This window comes from Ovis aries, chromosome 3 (assembly GCF_016772045.2).
Source record: "Ovis aries strain OAR_USU_Benz2616 breed Rambouillet chromosome 3, ARS-UI_Ramb_v3.0, whole genome shotgun sequence".
Lineage (NCBI taxonomy): Eukaryota > Metazoa > Chordata > Mammalia > Artiodactyla > Bovidae > Ovis > Ovis aries.
Genome location: NC_056056.1, coordinates 101,809,404 through 101,823,832, shown reverse-complemented (window position 1 = coordinate 101,823,832; position 14,429 = coordinate 101,809,404). Strand labels below are relative to the sequence as shown.

Sequence of the window (14,429 nt, the reverse complement as noted above, 5' to 3'; positions counted from 1 at the left end):
CCGGTTAAGAGAACGGAAGGACAAACCCCACAGCTGCCAACATTCATTTAGCTGATCTTCAGCAGATGAGAACAGAGAACATGGAGGGGAGAGGTCACTCAGGCAGGAACGGAAGGCAGGGTCCCAGACTGAGGACAGGTATGGGTCCTGGAGGCAGCTGAGCAGAATCAAGGTCAAACAGAAGGAAAGACTCTTATCAGCAATTTCACAGTGACATTTCTGAGCTCAAGCACAAAGAGAAAAAACCCTGAAGGCTTCTGGGAGTAGGAGGGGGAGGGTAGAGAAGGGAGCGACTATGTAACTACAAAAATAACACTGGATACGAGGAGAACTGGGGAAATAGCTTCAAACTTCTGAGGAAAATCCTTGGGAATCATTATTCCACAAGTGTAACAACAATACAAGTGTGAGGACCCACAATGAGATGTTTTCCAGACATGCAAGGGTTCAAATATTTGACATCTCAGACCTGATCTGAAAGAAGAATTAACTCAAGGACTATGATACAAGAAGCCACAAAACAAGGACTTCCCCGGCAGTCCAGTTGTTAAGACTCCGAGTTGCAAATACAGGTAGGGGTGGGGGTTCAATCCCTGGTCAGGGAACTAGGATCTCACATGCTGGAAAAAAAAAAAAAAAGAAACTACAAAACAAATGGGGAGTCAGTACCTTAAACATAGAGCTATAATTCACATACCACAAGATTTATCCTTTTAAGGTATGATTCAGGAGACTTTAGTGTTTCCACAATGCCATTCAACTGTCCCCAGTGTCTAAGCCCAGGACACTCAGTGCCCAGATAGAAATCCTGTGCCCGTCAGTGGTCTTGCCCTGGGTCTTCATCCTAATTTAACAGGACATTGAAGTAGGGTTCCTTTTTTCTCTTTTCTGGGGAGTCCTTGAGACAGTAGGAAAAAGCAAAATAAATACAACTTGCTCCATCCAACAACAGACAGAAGTGAGCAACTACAGAGAACTGTGGCAAATGGACTCGCAGTGAGATGGCAGGTGAACTGAAGCAGGTCAGTAAGTCACAACCAGTCTGACTGTTAAATTCATCTATCAAAAATGTGGAGGTGCTCACAGTGGGTAAACCCTACATTCAACCATACGGTGTTGTAACCATAGATTAGGGACAAACCTAAAGCAAAACCACACAGGATAATAAGAGATCCTGGGATGGAAAAAGATACCTGCAAGTTACCATAAATGATGCATTTCCATATATAATATATGGTGCTATAGAAATGGAACATGGGGCAAGAGAGAATTTGAAGCAGAAGCTTAAGAAGACCATGAAGGATATTTCATGTAGATAAAAGGAATACACTGTCAAGATCTATCAGCCATGGGTGTTTAAACATCTAAAATATAGATTCAAAATCTGTTCTGTTCTATGTCCCCATATACTAGCAATGAAGCAAAACCCACACCCTCAATGATCACAGGAGAATCTGTTAGACTCGCGAGATCAGGAAAAGTGACCAGAAAGACATAAAACATGTATGAGGCAAAAGTCCCAGAGAGGCGCGGGGGTCAGGCCTGCCTGTCAAGCACTGGGAAGTCTGGTGACCTCGGGCAGCCGGCCCAGGTGGTATCTTTGGAGTGGACAGAACGGCCGAGGTGCCAGGTCCACACTGGCTGCTGGGGTGTCTGAGCAGAGAGCACTGGGGCAGAAAGGGGCTGCAGGACTCTGGAGGCACAGAATTTCTGGAACAACTTTATACTTCTACTGTACCCTCAGAAACACTATTACATATATCAAATGCTCCAGCTTGGAGCAGGATACCCAAATGCCAGCCCAAGAACCCCAGTATGGGCTGCATCTCTTGGAGAATGGGGACTGAAAGTGGGCGGGGCGTGGCTGGCTCAAGAACGCATTCCGCACTTTCCTGCTGTTCCTTCAGCCAGGAGACTAAGGCACACATTTATTTGTTTTTAAACTGGGCGAGATGTTGCCCGATTGAAACAAGTGCATTTACAGGAAATTTAATTCATAACTGATGGTTAAATAAGAGGCCACTTTTAGCCCATAACAACTTACAAGACAGGAACAAAGTTGGAGGACTCAGGGTTTCCAATTTTAAAAATTACTACAAAGTTACAATAATTGAGACAGTGAAGTGCTGCCACAGGAAAGACAGAGGTCATTGGAATGGAATTAGAGACCAGAAATAAACCTTCTAGTGCGTGGTCACTTGATTTCAGACAAGGATGGCAAGACAATTTAATGAGGGTGAGAACAGTCTTTTAAACAAAGAGTACCAAGATAATTGGATATCCACATGCAAAAGAAAGAAGCTGGATCCCTTTCTCATGCTATATACAAAAACCACCCAAAAGTGGGTCCTATATCTAAATTTTAGAGCTAAAATTTTAAAATTACTTGAGGAAAATATAAGAGTAAATCTTCATAACCTTGGGTTAGGCAAACCCTTCTTATATATGCTATGATGAAAAAGCAGAAGAGACAAATTTCAAATAGATAGCTTGTACCTCTTCAAAATTAAAACATTTCTGTACCCAAAAGGATATTACAAGAAAGTGAAAAAATGACCACAGAATGAAAATATTTGCAGATCTTACATCTGATCAGGGACTCATATCCAGAACACAAAAGAGATCCTTACCAACTCAACAAGGCAAAAGACAAATAACCTGTTAAAAATGGCTAATTTAATTGGTGTTTCTCCAAGGAAGACTTTAAAACGGCCAATAAGCACCTCAGTATGAGTCGCTGGATTTTCCTTGGTGGCTCAGATGAATCTGCCTGAAATGCAGGTGACCCGGGTTCCATCCTTGGGTTGGGAAGAGTCGCTGCAGAAGGGAACAGCTGCCCACTCCAGTATTCTTGCCTGGTGAATCCCCATGGACAGAGGAGCCTGGTGGGTTACAGTCCATGGGGTTGCAAAGAGTCGGGCAGGACTGAGCGACTAATTCTTTGACACACATACATCAGTAGTCATTACGGAAATGTAAGTGAAACCCACAATCTAACACTTGGTAGAACAGTCATTACGAAAAAGGACGGTAACGTGTGTTGAGGGTGTCGAGAAGCTGGAACTCACATATACTGCTGGTGGGAACCTATAACAGTGCTGCTTCTGTGGAGAACGGTTCAAAAGTTCCTTAAAAAGTCAGACACAAAAAAAAGAAAAGGGAAAAAGAAATGTAGGCTTACGTTAGCTTTAGTATGGACCATTTTCAATGTCCATCTGCTGTTTGCGTTTGAACTAAGTCACATAACAGCTAATAAACGAGGCTCGGCTATATAAACAAACAAACAATAAACAACAATCAAAAACTCTCTTAGCAAGATGATTCCAGGCTCCGTCACAGGTTGCTTTATTTTTCACTTCAAACTAACACTGAACTTCTGCCAAAAGCATTATTAGATCAGTGCCCCTTTCTTTAAAATGCTTTTATCCATTCTTCCAGTTCAGGGGGCTTCAGGCTTTTGTAGAGGAAAAGATAGCCTGTGACAAAGGATGACATTTAACACAAAATCCTGTAACACAAGAGAAAGGACATTTTACTTGGAAGAGGTTCTAGGAAGAGACAGTAGGATGTGTGTGAGACAGAGTGATGTGGATTTCAAGGTTTAATGAGATATTAAAAAAAGTACTTTTCACTGATGCATCAGTTTTTACTGTCAAATATAAAAGTGCTTATTCTCACAAATCCTTAACGCTCACTCTGTTACAGTACAGAAAGACGCTTCCCCGTTCCAGAACCGTGCCGCACGCGTTTCATGTGACTTACAGACACAGCAAAACCTCCATACGGTTAAATAAATGGCCAGCGATTCCATCATCCTTGCTTGTACTCGTCGATTTAAACTCGGACCAAACATAAGATCCTCCCAGACAAATCCTTGATATTAGTTGTCCTCTACTCCTTCCTAATATCTTGCCCAAATAATTCATGATTTGAATGTGTACTTCTGTTTTTTTGCAATATGATAAAATACAGCTGTGGGGGGACAGCGTTTTCTTTTTTTTAATACAAGAGGGAGACAATTTGCTCTTCTGTAAGCAGATCCGAGCAACCAGCAAAGGAGGGAAAATTTACCCTCCCTCCAGGACTATAGGCGGCTTTGAAGCAGCTGGGAGATGAGACCCCTCTGGAAGAGGAAGAGCTCTTGGTAACTTAGGGAGGGTCCACTGGCATTTCCTTGGAAAAAATGTTCACGAATTTCAAGAAAACCTGGAAGAAGCGTTCCTTGCTAAAGCCATCATTCTTTATTAATTTCTTGGGTTAAGATTTTTTTTAAAAAAATCACCTTATTAAAGATGTAGCTGAAAGCACTCCTAAATTTCATCAGGAGTAGGGCGTGTCATGGTGATTCTTAACAGACCATTATGACTACTTGGATTAAAATAGTGATGATCAACACAGATCCTATGCTTTTTACCCTTATCAAATGCTCTCACAAGAAGTCTCAAATGAATATCACATAACAAAAATGAACTTAAGCTCTTTTAATAGTGAACAGCTAGACAAAAATGAAAACGGTATTGGATGTTAATAAATATAGCAGTTTATAATCAATGCTACAATATGTACATTTTTACAGCATAAATTACTGTATAGAACTGTCTGACTTAAAATCCTCTTCAATTGTTGAAATAATCCTAAGACCAATTCCTGTAAGAGGAGATGAAGGCCCTTTATTTTGGTTTGATGGCTGCTTCAGCTGCATGCCTGGCGATGTCTCACGGGGGATGAGCAGGTTTCTAAGTGGCTGGCAGCTTTCCCAAGACCAAGATGCAGAATTTGAAAAGGTGTTTAGTGTGACACATGGGGCCTCTGATATCCCCACACTGAAACCTTGAGTTAGAATTGCCAGCTCCATGAATAAACATCCAAGATGACACAGCAAAAGGAAAATGGTGGGATTAAAATTCCTGCTCTGGCTGAGGCAAACTGTGTGAGAGTGACTTTGAACTTGATTTCACAGAACCTTGGCGGTAACCCGCTGTCGCGCTGTAGTAGGCGTGTCTGTTTTCTAACATCCTGCCTGAGATGAGATGAAATCTGAGTGTCTAGCTGGCGAATCTCCACCTCCTCATGCTAATATTAATCTGAATACCTGGAGTTCACCCAGGTGTTGCGCTGCTATGAAAAGGGTACTGGTATTATTTGGGCTTAAATCAGGCTGGAACTTTCATGACTGTTAGCTGTTAGTCTTTCGTCCTAGGGAAAGACTAGGAAAGGGGTTTCCAGTGAGTATGACAAGAAGGGGCCCTTCTGAATGAGCGTTTCATGATTGTTTCGGCTAAGCTCAAAGCACTGATGGTAGGGCACAAGGAAGACCCCATGTCTAAATAATAGAAATATTAGGCAGAAGCTGAAAACCTCAACTGAACATTTATTGCTTGACCTCGGTGATGAGAGTCAGGTCAGTGGTCAGATTTCCGGGCTCTGTCTTGCTGCCTGGAGGGAGAACGGTCATTCTCACAAAGTCACTTGAGTTCTCAGGTTGGCTTTCCCTCTCCAGGGAGCCTGAGTAAGGGTTAGCCTACAATTAAGCAATAACGTTGAGGCAATTATCTAGCCCACTAGAGGGAAAACCCCCCCTTTCCTCAGGAGGGGTCTCGGCTTTCTTGAAGCTTGTGACATACCCTTGTGACATACCCGTGTGACAAGTCCCCTTTCTCAGGGACAAATCTCCCAGAGCAGCTGTCCTCCACCCCACCAGCCCCCCAAAACAAAAACAGTCACCACCAGAGGGGCAAGATTCTCATGAAGAGAACTGGCATCAAAGGAAAGCCAGGTGAGAATGGGTAGTGAGAAGATAGTGCCGTGGGCCATCTGGCCAGACCAGGATGTTCAGAGCCTGGTGGTCTAGAGGCAGGCTGTGTTCTCACTGAAGAGGCATCCAAGAGGAGCGGGACCCCATGTTCCTCCTTCCCCTGTTTCTTAAGGCCAGGACTGGACGAGGAAAGGAATGGTGGGATTATACCACCACCTGCAGGGGACCTGGCAAGGACAGACCCCTCCACCCCTGCCCCCTCACTGGTCTATTAGAGCCCTGCCTACTAGCAGGTTGGACTCAAAAGTGGTAACAGCAAAAGCTCGGGGGTCCCATGGAGACCCCACTGTCATCCTCTTGGTTCCAGAGAACTGGGCCGGAGCTGGGACCTTGCTCATCACACACCTTTGCATCACGGTACGTAGAAGAGACCGGGCTGCCTCTATTATCACAGTGATGCTTAACTCCAGCTGCTGGCGACAACTGGGGTCTCCAGCCGCTGCTCTAACCTGGCGATCCGCAATTGGATCTTTGGCGCGGCAGCTAATTGGGTTACATTTCACACAGAGGAAATGGAATCGTGGAGAGGGGCTTTATCCAAGAACTGGGGGCAGCAAGCAAAGGAGGAGTGTCTAGGCAGCCTGATTTACCCCTGACCCTTCAAACCTCAACGTCATCAAGTTCTCATATTGAATCTGTTTGCTTAAAGTTCCCACTGTCTCTAGTAACTGTTCTTCTAAACAGTTCAGATACAGAATCTGACTGATTAGAAGGAAAAAAAAAAAAAAACCCAAAGGAATGAAAAAAAATCAAGCCAGTTCACAGAGAAGGAAATTTTGGGTTGAGTTGGCAGCCCTGGGGACCTCAGGGGATTCATAATCAGTTTGCAAATTACTCAAAGGAAAGTGTTAATAGTGGTTTTCTTGCCCTACAAATAGATCCCAGAGATAGTTGGTAAGGCTAAGGAAGTTCCTATCCCTAAAGATGAGTGTGTTACACGCTTAGGATTTTTGACACCTGAACTATGAGGTCATACTTCAGCTTTGGTGATCATTCACGCTGCAGATGAAGGTAACAGAGGAGACTCAAAGAATGTTCTTTAAAAAGCCACATACATTTGGCTACTGTGGGTAGACTCTGCCCAGTCAAGTAACGCACATTCCTCAGTGGTAAGTATTTTCTTTGCTCATTTGGGCATCTAGAAATAAAGAGAAGATCAATACTGGAGAAAAAAAAAATCAGTCCTGTTTTATGAAAAACTGAAAAAGCATTGGAAACCAATACAGAAGTAAGATAATTGGGATTATTTTTTATAAACAAAGAGCACTCTTGGATAATTCAAAACATTGGCATTATCTTACACCATAGCTGGATATAAGCATTTTCTGATGAGCTTTTCCTGTGTTAGAAATGAGTCTGCGATCTGGCTTTTCAGGTCTCAACATTCTTTCCTGATGCTTAAAGACAAACGCTGATCCTTGTGTTCACTGGCAATTAATTAGTACCTTGAATTCATCCCTCAGAGCAATGTGTTCACAATTGGCCATAAGAGGTGGCTTTTCAAAGTAATGTAGAGGGATTTAATCCCTTGATTCCCATTACTACAAGTAAGAGTTGTGAGCCTATATCCCCTTTCAACTGACCCCAAATTCACCCCCTGCTGCCTCAGAGCACCAATTAAATAATAAAACCCAAACCAAACCATGGTCAGATGTATTTCATTTGAGAACAGAGTTTTATAATTTCCCTTATGCCAAGCAAACAAACCCATCTGATGATATATACAGAAGGATTCGGTTTGAACAAAGAGAACACACATCTCAAAAGTCTGAACATTTCTTGTGCTATTTGTCAGGAAGTTTGTAATGTCAAAACACTGTGTTCTTCTGGGAATGGGAAGACAAGGAAATAAACTCTGGCTCCAGATTGCTGGAATTGCAGTTTACGTTGTTGGGTTGCTTTTTTCCTTTCATTAAAAAAAAAGATCTTTTAAGACTCCAGTTGATTCAGTGAAATGTCAATTGTTCAGTTATGTCCGACTCTTTGTGACCCCATGGTTTGTAGCCCATCAGGCTCCTCTGTCCATGGGATTTTCCAGGCAAGAATACTGGAGTGGGGTGCCATTTCCTTCTCCAGGGGATCTTCCCAACCCAGGAGTCAAACCTGGTTCCCTGCATTGCAGGCAGATTCTTTACCGTCTGGGCCACCACTTCTTAAAAATAGGATTCTGATGGGAATAGACTTCAGCTGAGTAGTAGGCTAAACTGCATGAGGGGAAGATAGCTCTTGAAAGATTATTGGATATTTCTTAGCCCAAACCACCTCTGAAAGAGTGCCAAGTTCAGTGGTCTCTGGAGCAAGCAAAGCCAAGGACCCCATTCTGGTCGTCTTTGAGATGAGGTGGTCTTCATGGTGCCCGGAGCTAGGGTTCTGCTGTCGTATTTGAATATAAAGATACAGGCTGGACAAAATGAAGCAACGGTTTTACTTCTGTTCCTGTTTCTACTTCTTTTTAGTTTAATTTGAGGAGGAAAGGAATGAAAAGGGGAAGAAAGAAGAGTAAAAAAATATGAGGCTAATAAAAAACGCTCTCACATGGAGGAGATATGTATCATGGAAAGCCAATGGTCTAATATCTCTATCTTCAGTAGTTCAAAATTCTCTCATTTTACTCAAGAAAATATTGCTGACATTACTCCACCACGTTGGTTAGAGTTAGAAAAACCTGGTAGACACAAGTGAGGGAATTAACTTCTGTCATTACGGAATGTTGAGTAAAACAGTGTCCCGGGGCTGCTGGCTGGACAGGCATCAGTGTAGCTATCAAAATAACCCCCTTAAGCTCCCTATTCAGCATTTTCTGGGACAGTGTGGGTGTGTTCTCACACACGTGTGTAAATATGGTGGGAAATGGGAAAGACAAGTAGCAAACTATACTTCCAATAATGAAAACATTACTTTTTTCCCCCATGAAAAAATCAGACTTGGTAATGATAATCTGTTGGAAGCATCATTTAAAAAATTTTATGAAACTACAAGGTCCATTCTAAAGAGATTATGAACTAGGGACCAGAATGCTTATTTGAATATATTTTGAGTCTGAAGTTTCCTTGTAAAAATATTCACAGAAATTGGTGGACATTTTTTCATATGTTTACGTACAACTCGATGGCTCTCATTTACAACATAAATCATTTAATGTAACATTTGCAACCTTAGAAAGGCAGACATAGTTAATCCAAGTCAGTTTATAAATTCCAATTTCACATGGATTAAAAACTGCAGATAAATTAAGTCACAATAATATCCTGTACATGCATTAAGGCTGGTGACTGCTAAAGTGTCTTGGGTATCTACAAACAGGAAATCACACACAGATTACTGGGTTTGGAGAGTGTCTACATCATTAAAAAAAATCTTGCTTTTTTTTTTTTTTTGGTGATACAGATTTCAACAGTAACTCTGGAAAACTGTGAAAAATGTTATTTAAAAATATATATGTATATACTACTGCACAGTTTCAAAGATGTGGTTCATAAATAAGGTTGGCTGCACTGATTAATTTGATAACAATTACTGCACTTCCGAGGTGATTTAAACACGCAGTGACTTATACTCAACATTAGGCACTGGTCATATCCTTCAAGCATACTACAGTTTTATGGTAGCTGTACTGTACATATATATTTTTAAATGTATGTATTTATACAAACTGTGTATATTATGCATGGGATGTCAGAAATGTACACATCACTGTTATGTAATACACACATCTTTGTTGTAGATAAGAGGGTACATTTTAGTGCAGAAAAGCTCACTGCGTTGATTCCACATGTTCAATCCAATACACAGTTTGTCAACTTTTCAGATTTTTTTTTCCAGTACATTTCTCTTTAGATAGTGGGTCCGACTTTCCGTTTGCAATTTGAAAGTTTCCAGAAATAACGTTTTAACAGAACCTCTCTTCCCAAACACAATTCTGCATGTGAGTCTGATCTGTGTCGAATGGTAACAAATCCCACATTTTAATCATGAATATATTTGGGTTCCTCTCTTTCAAAGATATTTCTAACAATTGTGATCCAGGTCCATTCAGGTCATGGAGGGATAAGGCCAGTTGAACTTGTACTGAACTTCTGAAGAAATAATGTCTTCAAATAGAAGGGAATGATGATAGACATTCCACATTTAAATGGGAGGCTCTCCCAAAGGATATACAGGGAAGGGCGAGCAGTGCTGTCTCTGGGGGGTGGGACAGCGTACTTCCAACTTTACACTTGTCTGCATTGTTTGAATTTTCACCATGAGTGTCTATTAGTTTCATAACCAGAAAACACAAGAGAGCTATTTGTACTTTGAACAAAACTAAAGAAAAGGAACCAGCAATGATCAGAAGATGCTTCCTTATCAAAAGCACTGATGCCAAAGCAAGGAACAACCATTGCCCCAACATGCTCCACCAATGAAATGCGACTGTGAGAGCAACGGCACGCTGCGACTGCCCCCAGTCCGCTGGTTTCACGTTTCGTTGGAAATGACTGCGGCTCACGGCATCCTAATGTAGGGCTGCTGGCACAACCAGCTGGAGGCAGCCTGTGCCTTGACTTGTGAGCACACTATGTGGATACCACCATGTGGCCTGGGGCTTAAAGGTGAATAAGATCAGAAAGGCACCCCAGGGATGCACAAGGGACACTGGGGGGGCCATCCTTTTATGTGAAAGTCTGAACATTTCATCAGAATTCAGCAACAGCGAGTAGAACTAAGCCTCAGTCCTCCAAAAAATAAATAAAAATTTCTTAAGTTAGATCCCAATGGGAAGGGGAAATCTAATAATAATTAGTGAAAGGAACGTCAGAAGCACCTCGGTTGGATAAATGTGAAAAAAGAAGTATTGTTAATATTTCCAGCTGCTTAAAGGCCAACACCAAATGCAAATTTCACAAAGCCTTCACTTGTTCATTGAAATGAATTTCAAATCACCAAAGCTGTTCAATCACTTGCACAGTTTTGAATCAGTGCTTAGAGCTAGGGAATTACAGCAATCTGATTTCCCACCCACAGATCAGGCTGACGAAATGTTAATATTACAACCAAACCAGTGAGACCATTAGCATCTGATATACATGTTTTACGTTACCATCACCTTGAAAAATGGATTATTCCATGTACCCCATCACCTGTCTTTCTCAGGCTGTCTTAGGGTAATTTTGTCAAGTGAGAGGCATCAAGGTCATTATTTTTGTTTTTAAAGCATGGCAAGGTATATCCTCCTTTCCAGGAGTTTTTCTTTTCTTTCTTTTTTTTTTTAACCAATATCTTTGTATTCAAATATATTTAACAAGAACACTAAATCTAGGATATGACAAGAGACAATAAAAGAAATAAATTTCAGCCAATAAAAGAAATTTCAGACAAACATTGTAAACAAAATGTTGAAAAAACTAAAATGTAAACTTAATTAAAAAAAAGCAAAACAAAGAATCGGGGGAAGACATACTCGTACTGGATGCACGGGGGCTTAAGCATGGTGTTCGGGTCACTGCCACCCCAGACAAACTGCAATCACTACAGGGATCCCCTGCTCTGTGGTGAGCAACCTGCTTATCAGACCCTGAAATACATCCCCCAGGTCAAAAATGCATTCAAGGTCCGCACGGCACTTTCTCCAAAGACAGGGAGGATTAGACAGAATCACGGCAGCAAACAGTTCTCTGCCTGACAAAGCAACAGACACAGATTCCGATGGAAGGGACACCCTAGACAATGTCCTCATTTGGCCAAGAACATGGGTAAGAAAGCTCTCAGAGAAAGAAAAGGCTTGTTGAAGAGTATCGGCTGACAAACCCACGGGGCTCCACAGCCCCTGGGGTCACAGTGGCGAGAGGAAGAAACACACGTGCCGGCTGGGCTCCTGGCAGGTGCAGAGGGTTGTTTCTTACCGAGCCCGGGGACACAGCTGCTGCTGCTTTCTTCTGGGTGAGTTTTCAAAGACATAGAGGTGTTTTTTTTTTCCCCACCAAATCTCAGGGTCAGGGTCATGGTCATACTATTTTGGGGGGCAGGGAAGGCCCATGGGAGTCGATTCATTTGCGTCTAACATGTTTAGTTGGTAGTAGAGTTAGATGGAGAATTGGATGGAGGAGGGGAGGGACTAGACAAAAGGCAGGGTATTTGGTAACATGCAATCTAGTAAACGTCCAGCACAAAAATAACTGACTTATTTTCATTATTCAAATACCCATTAATACAGACAATAAAAAAATAATGGGAGAAAAGTATATTAATACTGAAAGTAATCAATAGTATAAGAACTGGGTTCATCTTAACTGGCAGTCAAGCTTTTGGTGTGCTATATTGCACCTGGTTCACTAACCCATGAGATTTTGGTTGAATATTCTAAGAAGTCACGGTTTAGCTTGAACTAGAAAGTGTGTGTGTGTGTGTGTGTGTGTGTGTGTGTGTGTGTGTGTTCTCTGATCAGAAACGTCAGATCACTTTGTCTAACCTGGGATTCTGGAAACTAGACAAAGATGTGTTCTAGAGAACTGTTGTGTCTTACACACCTCCACAGGCAGCTTATTCCACACCCACACACACAAACACACATGCCCTGGGAGAAAAGACTGCTGTTCGATGCTGAAAAATATTCACCGCCTTTCGAGAAATGCTGTGGCCGGGAACGTGGGGAGCACAGTGTCCAGAAACGCTGGGCGATCCGTGGAGACGCGTGCACGCCGCAGCCAGGGGGCAGGTGTCTAGGCCAGGTGGGCGCTGTTTCGCAGCCAGTGCAGGCCCTGCTGGGAGTACTGGACCAGGTGCTCCATGCTGCTGTGCAGGGTGACCGGCCCCATGAGCAGGTCCAGGTCGTTGAAGAATTCTGGTGAAACAGAGAGGGTCGTCAGGGGGATACACGCTCAGCTCCTGGTCCCATCACGTGACGGGAGGCCCCCAGCAGAGAGCTCACCTACGTCCCGAGAAGCCCTCGACTGGCGACTTCTAATTCAAACCAATGACATCTATTCAGCCAGAAAGCAAGGAAAACTGACTTCCCCGGGCGGCATTCTCCTTTGTGCAGTGACACCTGTTACCCTGAACTTGGCCTGAACTTGGCCTGAAGCTGTCAGCCTTTCCACTGTACTCAACTGTGTTAGGTGCCGAGCCCCTGGGGCAATCTGAGGCTCCTGGAGGCAGATCAGGGATGGGTGTTTGTTTTTCTCTTTTGGCTTTTGGAACAATCAATCAGCTTGTATACACTGTCTTTTATTTTTATCATATTGGAGAAGAGTTAATTTCCAACGTTGTGTTGGTTTCAGGTGTACAGCATAGATTCAGTCCCATGTGAAGTATGAGTCAGCTTCTTTTCCCTTATAGGTTATTGCAAAACGCTGAGTAGAGTTCCCTGTGCTCAGTGTAGGTCCTTGTTCACAGATGGGTTCTGAGGCATCTCTACTGAGGTTGCCAGCCAGTCTGTGAACCTTCTCTGGGTTTGTCCTTGCTTTAAACATGTATCACTGCCAAGGCGCTATGCTAGGGGCCCAAGGGTGGAGTCAGAGAGGGCACCAAGATGAAGAATGCATAGGCTCTGCCATCTCAGAGACTGCAGCTTAGCGGCTGACAGAGACAAATCAATTCACGTGGCTGCCACGCTGCACCGAGCAGGGCGCTGAAGAGCACTCTCTGGAAGCAAGAATCTGGGGAAAGTGTCTGTCGCTCAGTCGTGTCTGACTCACGCGACCCCAGGGACTGCAGCCTGCCAGGCTCCTCTGTCCATGGGATTCTCCAGGCAAGAATACTGGGGTGAGTTGCCATTCCCTTCTCCAGGGGATCTTCCCGGCCCAGGGATTGAACCCTGGTCTTCTGCACTGCAGGCAGATTCTTTACTGTCTGAGCCACCTGGGAGGAGGTTTTGAAAGGTGCTCCTGGATGTGCTGAATGAGGTCCGCTAGGGAGGCTCAGAGAAGAGCCAGGGTCCAGGTGGCAGGGAGGACAGTGTGGCAGGAAGCCAGGAGCAGAGCCGGGGAGGAGGGGCAGGTTGGGGGAAGCCAGGTGGACTTCAGACTGGAGGCGTGGCTCTGCTGAGGGACAGGTGGCAGCTGGTGACACCATCTGGAGCCTGGCTGGCTCAGGTTCTCCCAAACCGGCCATAGAAACCTTTGCGTTTGTCCTTGCTCTTTTATTCACCTGTGACACCCACCCCGACTCCATCTCAGCTACTCGACTACTATCTGCTTTTCAAAGTCCTGTTCTGTGCCAGCTCCTCTAGGGGGCCTGTCCTGCTGGTCTCGGCGCCTGGCACTGACCTCCTTGGCTTCCCCTCTGGGTTTTCCGGGTACACCATCCCTGAGCTGCTGTTATGTCCCATCTGGTTACATGATCAGTTTCATGTACTCAGGGCCCAGCTGCCTATCTGTGCCACTGGCTCTCATCTCATCATGAACTCCTCAGTCTTAACCTCAGAAGCACATAACCATGGGAACAAAACTCTCACTCAGTACTGGAGAAAGAGCAGGAACTTGGTAGGGAGAACATTAATAACATATATACCAGTCAGGGCTTCCCTGATGGCTCAGACAATAAAGAATCTGCCTGCAAAGCAGGAGCCTTGGGTTCGATCCCTGGTTCAGGAAGTACCGCTGGAGGAGGAAATGGCTACCTATTCCAGTATTCTTGC

At 43.7% G+C, this 14,429-nt stretch overlaps 1 protein-coding gene across 9 annotated transcripts in view; it reads right to left on the bottom strand.

Annotated features, from left to right (window-relative positions):
- Positions 1 to 3,321: 3,321 nt before the first annotated feature.
- The window catches only part of AFF3 (ALF transcription elongation factor 3), a 628,609-nt gene continuing 617,501 nt past the window's right edge, over positions 3,322 to 14,429 (bottom strand). For all 9 annotated transcript variants that reach the window (XM_060412422.1, XM_042246414.2, XM_042246415.2 and 6 more), the window contains one exon: positions 3,322 to 12,635. In XM_060412422.1, the coding sequence (XP_060268405.1) occupies positions 12,514 to 12,635 (122 nt within the window). In that variant the 3' untranslated portion in view covers positions 3,322 to 12,513. The remainder of the gene's footprint in view (positions 12,636 to 14,429) is intronic.